Below are 16,760 nucleotides of genomic sequence, written 5' to 3'. Positions count from 1 at the left end.
CTTTTACTGGCTTATTTCATTTAACATTCTGTCCTGAAGGTGTATCCATGTTGTCACAAATGGCTGGGTTTAATCTTTTCTGTGGCTGAATAATAGTCTATTGGGCACATATACAGCATTTACTTTATCCATTAATCGAGTTGATGGATACTTAGGTTGATTCAATATCTTGGCTATTGTGAATAGTACTGCAATAAACATGTCAGTAATGTTACAGGTAGATCTTTAACGAAGTGATTTTGTTGCCTTTGAATACATTCCCAGTGATGGGATTGTTGGTTCTCACACTTGTTCTATTTTTAATATGTTGAGCAGCCTCCAAAATAATAATACCTGCACTGACAGTTACATAAATGGCATTAAGTAGTTGAGAGGTGTATTTTATAGGTGTCTCCATAGACAGATTTCCTTCCAGAATAAAAGTCTTGGGTTGGGGCCATTTTCTGAATCGAGCAGGAAAATGAGCATTTCCTTATTTACTCTTAAAAATATTCAAAGCATTTTGTTTAAGCATTTCATAGTCAGAAGAGTGTCCTATAAGATAAGCAGATGGATAAGAACATAAGCCTAGCCTGTTCTGAGAGCTAGGTCTTGCAGACTACAACAATGGCTGCTGTTGAAGAAGAGAAAGGAACCAACCTGTAGCAGAAAATAATGTATCTGACACAATGCTTTTATATTTATCCTTCCATGTCATCTTCATTCCAACTTGAAAGAGAGATGTTCGTGTCTTTATTTCACCAGTGGGAAAACTGAGGCTCAGGGAAGGTGAACAAATTACTCTGATGGTGGCAGAGGTAGTGATTAAATAAACATATGTCTCATTCTATGAACTGTGTTCTTTTACTTTCCATGTTCCCTTGATAAATTGGAAGTATATTTTGAGTGATTTGACTCCAAATCTTTCAAAAATAACACTAGTGCAGAATAAAGGCAGAGCATGTTGGAAATGAGATATAGCTAATCAGCTAGAAAGACTCATCACTGTACAGTGGTGAAGGCCTGAAACCTGGCCCTGTGTGCAGAGAGCAGACTTTATAATTAGAAACACTCACTTAAGAGAGCCCTAAGATTTGACTTCGAAAGCAGCCAAAGGAAGGTCAAATATATGTTTGTTTTTTAAAAATTTCTATGAAAGCAGAGCTTTTTAGACCTCTTTGTATTCTACAATGTACTATGCAATTAATGATTGTCATGCTAAATTCCTTGATTCAGACCATGAAATTGAAAAATAGGAAAATTTTGCATGATATAAATGACAGCCAGACATCTCTTCAAGTTATAGGGTTCCTTTACCACTAGTTCTTAGCGTCAGCATGGGTGTATCCAGATTTCTTTCCCTACAGACATATAACTGTGCAATGAATCATAATGATGTCAATAATAATTAATTCTGTTTGAGTACCAGAAATGTACACAGTTTAATCTGTAGTCATATCATTCTTTATAATAGCCAGGGAAAGAAAGTGCAGTTTTTATTTCCCATTTTAGTCATGCATATTGCAGTGCTTATTGAGGTTCTTATCATAATCCCACATCACACAACTAGAAAACAGTAGCCAGGCTGAAAGTCCGGGGTTCTGTATATACCAGGCATTTGAAAGGGTTAAAGTGAGGGAAGTGCAGAATGGGCTGCAAGAATGGTAAAAGAGATTCTATCTCTATCTTTCCTTCTTTCCCTTTCCTTTTCTGTATGCTCTCCTCACCCACTGTAAACTAGCATTCTTCTAGGGAGTTGACATTGTTCCTTAGGTACCCAATGCAGTGTGCTAAATCTTTTATGTGGACAGAAACCTGAAGTCTTGAAATTCTTATTCTTATAATTAAGTATATTGTGGTCAAATTGTGTCACTTTTTCTCAGTTTCGCCATCTACAAAATACAACTATTGGTGCAAATTACTTTGTTTTCTTCAAGGCTAGAACTCTACCATATGAGCTTCACCACCAGTTCTGGTGCTTTGTAAGTAACTTGTTGGAGATAAGGGTCTCAAGGCCTTACCCAGCTTAGATTTGTACCACCATCTCAAATCTTAGCTAGGATTACAGGTGTGAGCCACTAGCAGCTGGCTGTTGGGAAGCAGTTTTAAACACAAGAACAAAACCAGTCGAGTTGTTCCATGATTTCAGGGTTGGAATGAGAAATGGGCAAGCTCTTTCATGATTATTCAGCTACTACAACTGCAGCTTAGACTCAAATTTGACTCCCAGGGTTAATATCTAATTCAATTTATTCATATCAAATTACAGAATGTTTTTACATGAGAGAATTTTCTGGAAATTATTTCCTTTAAAAATCTCTAGACTTTGAAGTATACACTAATAAAATTATTAGTAATAGAAATATTGGATCCAAATGACAGCACAATGGAAAATCTTTGGCCTCTTTATCCAGGGCTTTGTCCTGTACTATTTTTCAAAGGTAGCACTTTCAGCTCCCTATTTCTTAATGATAGTGTAAACACTGGGCATTATATTTTGCATTGCTTTCAGAGGTTTTGGTGCATAGATATAATTTGTTGTAGCCTTAGAGGTTTATTTGTCTTGAATTTTACCTTTTGATATGTGAGTATCATCTATTACCTTTAGGTTTTTATTTGTCAAACTTACTCATGGTCTTTTTAAAGTTTCTTTTAAAGAAAAATAGCAGAAAGGGTGAACCTCAACATTCCAACAAGATTTATTGGAGAGGAAATCTTAGAAAGGGCAATCAGGTCTTCTTAAGTCCAGCTGAAGGAGAAAATGGCACCCTTCCCCATGGCATGAGGGCCTCTTTAAATCTTAGGCAGGAAGGGTTAAATGGGGCAGGGCAGATGGAAGTGGGGCAAGTGAGGTGGAGTCTAGCAAGTGAGCAATGTTATTTGAGGAGTTTTAAAGTCTTTGAACTATAGTCTTCAGATCTCAGCCTCTTGGAGAGCTAGAATTATAGATATGATCCACTTGCACCTGGCAAGAAGCAATTTTTAATTAACCCTATTCTTTTCTTTTTAATGAGCGTTTTTTTCTGTCACATCTGCATCCATTCAATAAAATGTGTCCTGATCAAACTCAACCCTTCTAGCCTCTCCTTCCCATATGTAAAACAATTTCACCAATTTCATTGTCCTATTTTTATGCATTGCAGATAAACCACTTTGCCTCTAGTCATCCTCATTCACCCTCTCTATTTTCCTTCTCCCCTCCTGCTGATACCCGTCTGCCCCAACAGAGTTTATTTTACTTTCTTGTCATTTATTTTGTTGGGTGTACAGTAGTTGAACTAAGGTATTTCAACAAGGTATTTCAGACATGCATACACTGTCTTACTCTTGCTTTCTCCCTCTCCATCTCTAAACCCACTATAGATGAACAGCTTTCATGGAAATTTCTTATGTCTTCTTCATACATAGTTATGAGGTATTTCCATACTGTTTTATTCATCCTCCATCATTCTTTTACTCTCTCCCCTGTCCTTCTCATCCCCTTACTTCCACAGAGAATTTTTAAGTCCATCAAACTATCTTTCAAATCCAACCTTTGATTCCATCTTTCTAGGGAAAAGCCACTACTCTTATGGTAAATGAAGTTCGAACTATGTAAAAGTGTGAATGTTTGCAGTCCTCAGTCTTTGTAAGACTAATGGGTAACTTGGGAGAAAGAGCAGAAGTGTCTTGTCTTAACCTCTTTTGTGCTGAATGTGACAGACTAGACAATTCATACTGAAAGTAATTTATTCCTCATACTTAAGAGGCTGGAATGCCCAGGAGGGTTAGGCAGTGCCTTCTTGCTGCTTGGTAACAAGGCAGAGGCCATCATATAGGTGACAGAAAGGAAGGAAGACCAAGTTTAGCCTTTTATATGGAAATAATTTCTGCAGTATTTCATTAATTCATTGTGTGTGTGTGTGTGTGTGTGTGTGGCAGTGCTCATGTAATCTAATCTAGCCCTTGATGAGAAACGCTGGGTTAGACTTTCAGATGAGGTAGAAGAGGGATCACTGATAGTTAGACATAGGCTATGTTTCCAGCATGGACAAATTTTGATGAATGATCAAAATTTTAAATCTGCCAAAAGGTTTACTTTAAATTTCAAGGCATGTCTTAAGATGAAGATTTTTTTTCATGAATAATTTTTGTTTACATTTGCATAATGAATGTACTGTATCGGCAAATAGTGTATTTCATTTTACATGAGGTCAAGGTGTAGAAAAATTAAGTTACAATTATGTGACCCTGATCCCGATGCCTCCCACAGTCTAGTTGGAAATGCATATATATTGGCCAAAATAAATGCAAATGCATTATTATCTAACCTTTCAACTCATATCCCTCCTGCATATTGTATCTTCTGGAACAGGGGTTTTCTGCAAAGAGTTGGATAAGTAACTATTTCCATCTTTGCAGGCCATTTAGTCTTTGTTTTCCACAGAAAATAGAACTTTAAAATATGTTTTCTTTATCTTCTGTCTTCTAGAGGCAAACATTTCAATTTGAATATTTTTAGATGAATGTAAAAAATATCTCTATACTTCATTCCTTCAGGACATGATCAGGACTAGAAAGATAAAGATGATGGCCAAGAACATAACAAATGATTTTTAAGCTGTAGGTTTCATGAGTTGTGAAAGCACATCATCGGATCAGAATTGCATTTTGTAGATGATCAGGAAATGAACAGAACTAAGCAGGATGAAATGAACTAAAACAGAATAAAAAATATCACAATGTATTCTACATATTGAGTAAATTTTTATTGACATATGTTAGTATTCTGATATTTCTATCCATATTTAAGTCTGTGCATTGTCCACATGAATAGAAATATCTCACCCACCCCCTGTAAGAGTAAATTGTGTATTTCTACATGTCTAGATGCATATTGTAAGGATCTTTGATCTAGGGGGAAGAAAACACACCTTATTTCTTACTATCTTAGTGTAATAAAAAAAGGTTAGCCAAACTCAGTCTTAAACTGGCTTATTTAAAAAAGAAACAGACAGAAGGAAAGAAAAGTCTATATGCAGGTATCCAAGCAGTAAATGACTGTGCCTTAAGCAAACTAACAAATCTGAGAACTGGATGGCAGATTGAATGGTGTAGGGGATGGCTCAGCCTTTCTAGCATGCTCCTGCTTCCCTTCATGGCTTACTGCATTCTCTCTTAATAGTCATTCTCTTAACTCGATATGAGCTAGAAGCTCTTGTTCATTTTTGTCTCCTATGTAATGCTTTTCCTCAGGACAAACCTTGACCCTAAAGTTTTTCCCTGTACTTCACCTGGCACAAAGCTCCTCCAGGCTTCCAAACTACACTCAAATGCCAGGTCTGCAGCCAAGCTTTCCCTGGGTCCAAAAGGCACAATTAATCATATGTACCTCTCCATTCTCTCAGAGCTTTGTTCATGCTGCTTCTGTAAGATTTGTCACAATTTATTATGCCTTGTCTTATCTGTGTCGCTCTCTGCTCCTAGATATTGAGCTTTGGAAGACAAGCACAATTTTTGTGTCTAATGGAAGATTCCTCAGCATCAAATGCAGGCTATACACACAGTGGGAAGCAAAGTACTAAATGGAGACAGATTAGTGCTGCAGTTACGACTCGACCCTAAACCCAGGAAGCCACTGAATAGCAGCATAACCGTTTATAGAGCTTGTGACTTTTTAAGCCAATGTTCCTGCGTGATGTGTGTTGTGTGATGAACGCATAGTATGGCTGTAAGGCTGTAAGGTGGCATTAGCCACCTCAGGTGTTTACTACAGTGGTGTCATTTAGTTTCCAGGAAGGAAATTTAGCACTGGCTAAGACTGCTACTGTTGAAGACATTGGCACTGCTGTAGGAAAAACAGTAAGGGATCGTATTGAAAGTGATTTTAAGGTGCAAAATTAAATAGCAAAGTATGCAATGTATTATTATAAGCCATGCTTTTGCTTGGCGCGCGTGTGTGTGTGTGTGTGTGTGTGTGTGTGTGTGTGTGTGTGTGTGTGTGTGTACGGGTCCTGGGTTTAATCTTGGGCCTAGATGTTGTCCCTGTGTTTCTATGCTCAAGACTAGCATGCCACCACTTGAACTATAGCCTCACTTCTAGCTTTTTGCTGGTTAATTGGAAATCACTTTTCCTAACTGGACTGGCTTAGAATTGCAATCCTCACATTCAGTCCCCGAGTAGATAGGATTACAATCAAGAATCACTGGTGGCAGGTTTCTCATTTGAATTTTCATGCTTAGGGCTGGTGCTCTACCACTTGAGCCACACCTTCCCTTCCCAGCTTTTTGTTGGTTAATTTACTCACTCTGGGCTTCATATTTCAATATCTACATCTCAGCCTCTTGAATAGCCAGAATTCTGAGCATGAGCCAGAATCAAGCATAGACTATCTTTTCAATTGGTTTTTCACTCTTATCTTTTCTCTCAATTTAAAGCTTGTGTTTAGAGGGAAAGTTGAGGGGCAATACATGGTGGAGTGGAAAAGAGGGTTAAAGTAACAGACTTCTGCTCCCAAAGACCTTTAATTTTCTTAATTGTGTAAAATTAGAGCTAAGTTATTTATTCCCACCACTGTTCACATTTTGGCCCACAGCGTCTTAAATGCACTGCAGAAAATTAAGCTAGTAATGCACCCTTTGCCAACTTGTGACCACAAGGTGCATTCTCCTGTTTTGCTAAGGAGGAAAGCATCATTATGATAGTTCTCTTCCTTTGGAAACAGAGGAATGTGGGTTGACAATAGTCCAGAACGAACCAAAGGGCAGTGCCTCCTCTAGGACAGGATTTCCTACTAGCAGATTGTGCCAGAACTTGTGTAATTTCTTCTCAGGCTTCCATGGTATCCCTAGGAGGTAAATATATTTTGGAAGATCATGAGAAGTGTTCAGAATGTGAAGAGCTTTTACTTGTTATTAGTGGACAACTGCGGTTTTTGAATTTAGCTCACGATGAGGATTCTTGGTGTCCACAAACTTAGAACCTAAATCCCACTTTCTTAGAGTGTCCTCATTTATTTCCCATGCTGCGATTTATTCAAATATAAAACTTTGAATAGATTAAATCTCTTGTCAACCCCAAACCTGAGATTTCATTTGTTTGCACAATGGAAAGAGCCCTTTCAAACAACAACAACAACAACAACAACAACAAAAACCCAGAAGCATACCCTTTTAGAGTTGATTGAATCAACCATCCCCTCTAGGGCAGTACATTAATAACATGTCAATAAAATAACAGATTGAGGTTTGTAATCTCATTATACATATATATATATATATATACAATCTAGTTTTGCTGTGCTTCAGGTTCTGGATAGTGAATGACACACAGGCAACACATTAAGTCACAAATCCATGGTACCTAAGTCTTTCTGGGTTTGCCTACAAGTTCTATGGCAAACCCCATAGTGCCATCCATGTCATCAAGAAAAGAGAGGGGTAGTGATGAGTCTTTAGTAAACAATAAACTCATGGCAGAGGGACTGAGTCTGCTTTGCTCACTGCTGCTTTGTCATAGGATTATGATCTGGTAAAGAAAATTTCTAGTGATAAAACAAACAAAAAAATAGCCCCAAACAAACAAAAAACCACCCATCACTTCCAGTTCTTCCACATCTTTTGCAGAATGTAGTAGGAGTTTGATGTAATTTTCATGATGTGGTGATTACAGTTGTTGATCATTATTTCTTTGTTCTGTAGAAAACTGAGATACATAGACTGGAAACAATTTGCTGATAAATCTAGAGCAAGGATCCTGGATAACGCTGTTCGATAGCCCATCTCTCCCTACCCTAGGAAAGCAATGCAGTGACAAACTGGCTTTATGTTTCTGTTACGAACAAGTGAAAGTTTAAGGAACCTTAACTATTATAATCCTTTTCTTTGAAATACTAGATTGATAGTTAACTAATCATAGAATAAATATCCAGATGCAAATAGTCCTTCCACAATCTTTAGACTAAGACATAGTTTATTTTTATGAGATACACAAAGGAAGTTTACATTAAGTATGATTTCCCTAAAGGAATTTAAGTTTTGGATGATACAGTTCTTCTTTATTGGGTTTTGTATTTTTTTTAATCTACCTGTCATATCCACTAAGTCTCAAGTAGGTAATGAATTCCTTTGTCATTATAGGTAAATTTAATTTATAAAATGGTATGTGCCTAGGTTTATGAATAATGTGACATGGCTCAGATAAAAGAAAGAATGCCTAATAGTTACGTGATCCTGAACAATCCTTGGCACCAATTCTTTAATAGAACTTTTGTAATCTGACTGCATTTTTGTTTTAATTTTTTGGTCTTTTTCTTTAGCTTTCTACATACCTACAATCTCAGCTATTGGGATATGAAAATTGGGGAAGACTGAAATTCAAGGCCAGACAGGGCAGAAAGTTATTGAAACTCCTGTCTCAACTAACAAACTGGGTTGCTAGTATGTACCTAAAATCTTATAATGATGTGGAAGATGTAGATTTTTAGTCTGCTACTGGCCCTGCATTGGAACCTATTCGAGAATTACCAGATTTTGAAGGAAGACATGAAGTAGCTTGAATCCTGGCTCTTCCAGGTAGATCCTATGCAGTCTTAAGACATTTGATACTCAGGCTCATTTTCACCATTTTTTAAAAGGGAAACAATAGCACTTAACAGATAATTCCACAATAAGGGCCAATGATACTTTTTTTTTTTTTTAGAAACTAAGCTAAGTACCAATAACAAGGCTGCATTAACCCATGTATGGGGAAGTTTAAACCCTGTCACATGAGATTATATAGTCAGTATTAAGCTGATTGGTTCCCAGTGTATCCTGCAAAGTCATGGCAGCAACACTACCTGTGACAAACAGCATCTGAAAGTCCAGAGAGATGTTGCCTTTCTTTTCTCCATAGGCCTATATTGACATTTGTACCATCATTGTATATTGTAAAAAAAACACCTCATGATTTCTGCAGAAATATTCCTATTATTATTCCCATTTATGGGCTGGAGTGAAGTGAGAAGTACATACCCACCATGAACTTTAACCCCTCTGCTTCAGTTCTGCAGAACCCATGGAAACCTGCTTCTTTGAACACTAAGAAGCCAATTTCCATTTTCATACCCTTTCTCTCTTTTGCCAGTATTTGAAGCTCTTACTTTGTTAGCTTTCCAGTGGTCATTTGTAGCTTGTGAAAATGCAGTATGTTACTAACTTTGAGGCAGTTATACTATATATATACATCTATATAAATATAATATATTTAAATAAACATATGAAACATATATATATAATTGAGAATGCCAGTGGCCAGAGCTCACAATGTGTGATTTTGTAAGAGTTTGCAGATAAATATGCTTATATCTATTTCAGATTCTATGGCAAACTAATGAGATAGATGTTGTGCAGGTAGCATTATGTATAGTCTAAGTATATTGGGATACTAGGAATAAGAAATGGTTTTTGAATCCCAAGATATGTACTACATATATAGTGGTATTGAGTTTTTGAACATAGGGCTTGCGTTATGATAAGCAAGTATCTACCAATGACTGATACTTTCAGCCCCAAAGAATATACCCCCAATGGATATTAAATAATATGGGCAATGACAATGTGAGAAAGCCTCTATAGTCAGACTGGTACTCTAATATTTGAACACATCTGGTGCTTTTCTCTTATTATGTTGGCTCAACTAATATTAAGTGTGTGATGATGACAAAACCATGACATTTTTCCTTGGTGATATTTTCCAGCTACAATTAAAATTTACAACATTTATTCACCTATTTCTCAAGTGAGTAAAAGATTTCAGGGTTAGTTGTTTCAGTCATGAGATTTACTAAGAAATTTTGTTATTTTTGTTGACTAGTATGCTGAATTTAATAATAATTCACAATAATAGTATAATTGATAATAGTGTACTGAATTTAGCAGCAATTGATAATAAATTAATCTGGATGGGACTGACAAAGAATTGTTTATTCTAACTCAACAATCTCTGAAATGAAGAGTGAAAATGCTCAAATATCTTTGAGTATTTACTATATGATAAATACTGAGATTAGAATACAAGGGCAAGCAAGAACAATTTATGCTTCTTGTCTGTTTTGATTTTGCCATCCAATGGATCAGACAGATGTGGTAAACAATTATGCATAAATGCACAATTGTATTTAATACTGCCAGGTAGAGGTGTGTGTTGCAATGCTGTGAAAGTCTATGATAAGGAGTACCAACCTGATTAGGAAAGGGTAACTGGGGTGGAGTTAGGATAACTTTACAAGGTTTATCATCAGGTCCATATGAAGTCCACATGGGATTTCCCACACTGAGGCATTTTTCTTAAAAGGACTAATTTGAGATAAGCCAAGCATCATAGCTGTCAGGATAAGGCACTATTATTTTATTGCCAAAATATTACTTAAATTTTCAAAATTAATGGGTTAATTTATGATATTGTTAAAAATCTGGTTAAATCCCCAGATTCCTTTTTGAAATATATGTCATCATAAAATGTTATGTATTGCAATACGTGATAAAACACTGAGCATTAAAAATGCTTTGCCTTCAGTGTTACTGTACTTTTTCTACCTTCTGAATTTATCCTCCTTGACTTCAAGTAAGTTAATTATATTACTACCAAGGATAGCTTCTAATACTATCTGCCACTTAACCTACCACAGCCTCATGTGTGAAACTATATGTCCTTTCATTATTCTGAGTACTTTCTCATTAACCAGTACTATTATTATTTATCTATTTGGGGGTATGGAAATTTTTAAATATACCTTTATTTCAAAATGTAAATATACTTACAACCGTAAACAAATAGCTTTGGCTTGTGATACTAGGTTGAGACCTGAAGATTGTGGTTTGAAGCTAGCCAGAGTAGGAAAGTCCATGAGACTCCTATCTCCAATTAAACACCATTAATCTTGAAGTGGAGTTAAATAGCTCAAGTAGTAGAGTACTACCTTGAGTAAAAAAGCTCATGAGCAGTATTTTCCAAGCCCCAGGACTAGCATTAATAAAACTCAATGGGGCCAGGGTTTTGGCCTAGTGGTAGAGTGCATACCTAGCATACACAAAGGCCCGGATTCAATTCCTTGGTACCACATACACAGGAAAAAAGCCAGAAGTGGTGCTGTGGCTCAAGTGGTAGTATTCTAGCCCTGCGAAAGCCCAAGGACAGTGCTCAGGCCCTGGATTCAAGCCCAGGAATGGCCAAAAAAAAAAGTCAATAAACAGGTATTACAGTAGAGAATGTAAGCATACTAACTCATAGTAAACAGTAAATAGCAACTCCTGGCTTTGTTGTGTAAGCGAAATGTTTCATTCTTCCCCACAGCATTTTGTGAACAGGGCTGCAGATATGGTGGAACATGCGTGGCTCCTAACAAGTGTGTCTGTCCACCTGGATTCACAGGAAGCCACTGTGAGAAAGGTAACCTTGGCTGCATGGGAGCAGAAATATATGGGGAGGGGGAATGAGGAGAGGGAACTGAATCAGAACAAGTGAAGCTCCTCTCTGGGGATAGGTTTCTGTGAAGTGACTTCACATATTGTGCTTTGGTGGTGGGTGATTGCATGGCTCTCTCAAAGTAGATACCTTTTGATTACTGCATAATAGCCTTCCTCCTTCTGAACTTAGAGCTTCATTTGCCCTCAGTTCAATGTATTTAATTTAGCAAGGTCAAGTCTTTTCTCTGCTAGACTTTACAGTGTGCGTCTTTTAGTGCTAATTAGAGATAAAACCTGATGAACTGGCCTGCCCCAGTTATCATCAGTTGGGTAGCTCTACACAAGTGCAATAGAGTTATAACAATCTGCTGTGTCAACAGAATCTAGATTAGCAGAACATACTCCTTGAAACAAAAAGCATATTAAATAACTTCAGCAGCAGATTTAATGGCATGCTTGGAATTTTATTCTAATATTGGTTTATTAGGGACATTATCATTCATGGACCTGATAATACAAACCAATTAGTATTAGTACAATTCCATTGTGTGTACTTTTCTGTTGGCAATAAATGTAATGTTTACACTTGAAATGGATACAACTGTCTTACTGATTGAGAAGGCCCTACCTGTGTATCCATGAACTTTAATGTTTATATCAATGTATGTGTCAATGTAAACCAGGGGTTTATGCTACATAAAATAAACAGATAAATCTCCTCTTTCCATTCCTTTTATGAGACTGAACACACTGAAAACACTGCTTTGTGTGTTTTTCAGAGTCTTGATATCATTCTTGATACATATGACAGCACAGCATTGTAAAACAGAAATAAGTTGTTATAACCCTACTATTAAATGAGGAAGCGATTATCTGATACTGAGTATATAAACAGAGGAGCTATTTTCTCTCCTTCATGTTTAAAAGTTATTACTTAGGTAATAAGTTCAAAATGAGCCTATTTATTGAAATCTACTAAGAGCAACATAATACATTTAACCACATCTAAACGTATATACAAATATACATATAAATAAATATATTGTATATATGTATGCAAATATTTGGCAGTCGTGAGGCTTGAATTCAGGGCCTGGGCACTTGTCCTTGAGCTTCTTCAAGGCTAGCACTCTACCACTTGAGCCACAGCACCACTTCCAGCTTTTTCTGTATATATGGTACCAACGAATCAAACCGAGGGCTTTGTGCATACTAAGTAAGCACTTTATCACTAGGCCACACTCCCAATTTATTTGTAAAGGAGCCCGATCCTTTTAAAATTATGTCAAAACTATATATAAATTATTTAACAAAGAATTAATTGGGCAACATTTTCAGCATTACTTTTGTATTTTCATTATTTTGATGAACCAAATCACATTTATTAAATCAGAATAATTAAATGGTTTGTCCTTTAAAATAAAAGTGCCAAGTAGTGCCTCTGAGCAATGTGAGAGAATTACCACATGGAGCTTAAGAATGCTCGCCAAAAGCACAGAAACTTAATGGTAGCTTAGCATACAGGCCATTATTGCAGCACATTTAACTATAATTAAATTTTCTAAAATGAAAAAAAAATCTAAAGGGTTCTCATTAGTGCTTCTAGGACTCCTGTATTTCTCTAAAATGAATATCTAAGGTTTGATAGGCAAATCATTGTGCTGACTATAATGACAATGATGGCAGCTAGTGTTAGCAATAAAATGCCATTCATTATGTGCTAATTATATATCAGAATTTTCAGTGAATATTCTAATATCAAGAGAAAGAAAAAAAATAGTAGATCTTTTTGCTTCTATTTTGTAAATGGCAATCCAAAATTTATCTAGGGTGAGTCAGTAAGTTCTGTAACTATGACATCTGAGCATAGAACCCAGGAAGCCAGCATCTGTTTCTTAAAAGCAGTACCTGCACTGGGTATTGGTGGCTCATGATCTGAGGATTGTGGCTCAAAACCAGTCCAGGAAGTAACATTTGGAAGATTCTTATCTGCAAGGAACTGTTCAAAAAATGCCAGAAGCGGCACTGAGCTCAAGTGGTAGAGGGCTAAGCTTGAACAAAAGAAACTTAAGGACAGCACCAAGGAGCTCAGTTTAAGCCCCAGGACTAGCCAACCAACCAACCAACCAACAAACAAACAAACAAAATGTAGTATCTGGATTTCCGAACTCCAGATTACTGAACTGTCATCTTGGACAAATGGAGTAATAATAAAAGTGGTGGGTCAACAAATCTGTATTTCCATGAGCACCTGTATTTATTGCAATATTCCACTAGAGTATCTACAGGAAAGTTCTTACTCTTTTTACATTATATACAATGGAGCGGGGAGGGTCTAACCAGGCCCTGTGATCAGTAGTGTCCATAGGAAATATTTAGTCTGATATCTTATGCATTGTAGATGTGTTGTTTCCTTCATTCTTTTCTCCAGTCAGTAAATTGAGATTGAATCATTCCTTACACTCTGATCCTTCATGTGGAGCAATAAAATATATAATAAAACAAAAAAATCAAGATTAGAAGATGAATCAATTGACATAGAGAAGCCATTGGTTTCTAGAAAAATCTTGAAGTTGCAGGTAGTCATTATATAGTATTCAGTACTTCAATAATCCTCATGTGGGAAAAAAACACATTAAAATTGAAACAAAAAGCTTTCTCTTCATGTGACATTTTTATCTGTAGCAAAATCAATCCCTTTCACAGTGGCCAATCTCGTACCTAATCCTATGAGCATTTTCATGGAAAAAAAGAAGCAAATGTTTTTCCAATCAGTTGTGCACAATGGATAATAGGTATAGATGAATAATAAGGCAAGTATTAAGTCCATGCTATGTCAGGTCTAAAGTATGTTGTCATGGAGATTATTACCAATAAACACATAAAGCAAGACTACCTGCCTTCCAGTGATGCTGAATGTCTTGAGAATTAGAGTGGCAAAGGAAAAATGCAAATACATTGTGAATGTCCTAAAGCATGATTATACTAAATCTTTTGTTTGGTGTAAATTAGGAATAGCTACATAACCTCCTTTGTGTCATCTAGGATTCACTTACATGTAGCCCCAACTTTGGTCACATGTTGAGACCAAATGTAAGTGAATCTTATATTTCTTATGGTCACATATATTCTTGATTTTAGTTATTGCTCATGCAAAATTCAGTTGCATTGAGTTCTACCCCCGAAATCATTTTTCCATATATTTTATGTAAGTAATAGAAGGGTTACATTATATTCACCAGATAGAGGGTGCATTGCTTCATATACATTGATACCCTTTCTCATGTTTTGGTCCCCATTTTCCTCCCCCCATCCCCGCCCCTCATCTTTTTTTCCCCCCTTCCCTATCCGATTTCAACTAACCAATATATCAGATAACAATCTGAAATACTGTAACAATATGAGATAACCAAGGGACAGCAAAAGAGATGAGAGATAACATAGTACATTAAGGACAACAGTCACTCATTATATGGCTTTTGTTTCTATATCCTGGAGGTCCTTTCTTTTTTTTCCATATATTTTTATTGTAGTTAGTAGAAGGGTTACATTATATTTGCCAGATAGAAGGTGCATTAATTCACATACATTGATACCCTTTCTCATGGCTTGGTCCCCATGTCCCTCCCCCCCACCCCCACCCTTCATTTTGTTTTCCCCCTTCCCTATCCAATTTCAAATAACCAAATACAAATATATCCAATATATCAGATAACAAAGTGAGATACTGTAACTATATGAGATAACCAAGGGACAGCAAAAGAGATGAGAGTTAACATAGTACCTTAAGGACAACAATCATTCATTATATGGCTTTTGTTTCTATATCCTAGAGGTCCTTTCATTTAGTGTCATCCTATATGGCCTTATGTATCTAGGTTTTGCGCTATTGTAAATCTCTGCTAGGAAAACCCAAGGTTTCTACTGATTATGACAAATGAGGGAAACAATTGAGCCTATGTTCCTCTGGCTTACTTCACTTAATATGATTTGCTGAAATCATTTTGTATAGAAAATGTCCATCTGGAACATAATGACATTCACAGTTGTACTCATGCTTGGAATGGAACACAAAGATCAAACTCTTCATTTGTTTTCTATTGATTAGATTTTGTCAGACTTTATGTTTTGACAGTTCTGTTCATGAATGGTTTATATCTGTTGGTTTGTCTACAGTATACTTCATTAGTTCTTTTCTACTGTTTGTTTCTTCTCTCTGATTTTAGCTTGGTTTGCATTCACAGTTAACATGGAAATGAATAAAACATGAGATGAAAGACTGAGGATATAACTGAGTATTGCAAGGTCCTCAGTTTCATTACCAGGACCAAAAAGGAAAAAGCAAACACAAAGAGATATGGAGAGATGGGAGATAAGTAGTAAAAAAGCATGAGGAAGAGTAGCTTTAGGTGGAAAATGGTTTTAAGTCAGACCTCTCTCCTCAAGCTAGAAGTCAAAATGGTATGATGCTACAAGGCTGTATAGTAGCCCAATATAAAACAAAATGTAAACAAAGCTAAACAAAGCACAATTCTCTTAGATTTTTTTCCATTGTAAAATCAAAAGTCTACCCTAAGCCAGGAAAGTATTAACTGGCCATGAAATAGAATTGGGTGAATTCAAGCCCCAGGACTGGCAATAAAGAAGGAAAGAAAAGAAAAGAAAAGAAAGAAAGAAAGAAAGAAAGAAAGAAAGAAAGAAAGAACTTCTGACCTCCATATAGCATTTACGTGTGTTAAAATATATAAATAACTGTGTTACTGTATTGGTTATGGAATATGACAAGACTATAATATTATAATCTGCAGATGAAATCTGTACATGTTCAGTACAGATGATTTTTCAATCCACGGCTACTTGAATCCAGGGATGGTGAAACTCCTGTTGGGCAGAGTTGACAGTATTTCTCTATTTTGATTTTCTTTCCTTTTCTCTAGCAAACATGAATTATCTTAAAATGTATTAAAATTATATGTATACATATACATATGTGCTGATATGCCTACATAAAGATAAGTGAATCTCTATGCTGTGCAATAGTTAAAGAGAAATTTCAAACATTTTTAGATTAAAAATAAATGTTTAAAAGGACCCCTTGGATTATTTTGGAAGTACTCATCACTAATTGAAATTAAAAACTTTAGAATCAGGCTGATATCCATCCTATGGTTTATGGGGAGAATTTCCTTATTCCCTGAAAACCAAAGGTGTCAGAATCTGTATCTACTCACACACTTTGATGGAGTATATGCTGGGATTCATAACTCAACCACGTAACTTGTAACTCTAAGTCATGTGCTCCCTGAAGGAAGACAGTTTTTTATCTTTTTTTAGTCGAAGAACATTTTAACACA

General features: G+C 36.2%; 1 protein-coding gene across 2 annotated transcripts in view; it reads left to right on the top strand.

The window, feature by feature from the left end:
• Nell1 (neural EGFL like 1) overlaps nt 1-16,760 on the top strand; it is a 761,263-nt gene that overhangs the window by 571,727 nt on the left and 172,776 nt on the right. For both annotated transcript variants that reach the window (XM_090347997.1, XM_090347996.1), the window contains exon 15: nt 11,294-11,389. In XM_090347997.1, coding sequence (XP_090204123.1) covers nt 11,294-11,389 — 96 coding nt within the window. The remainder of the gene's footprint in view (nt 1-11,293; nt 11,390-16,760) is intronic.

Source organism: Megascapheus bottae, chromosome 16, assembly GCF_031878675.1.
Source record: "Megascapheus bottae isolate mThoBot1 chromosome 16, mThoBot2.hap1, whole genome shotgun sequence".
NCBI classification, from domain to species: Eukaryota; Metazoa; Chordata; class Mammalia; order Rodentia; family Geomyidae; genus Megascapheus; species Megascapheus bottae.
Note: the sequence above shows the minus strand (reverse complement) of the source record. Positions and strands in the feature narration are given on the sequence as shown.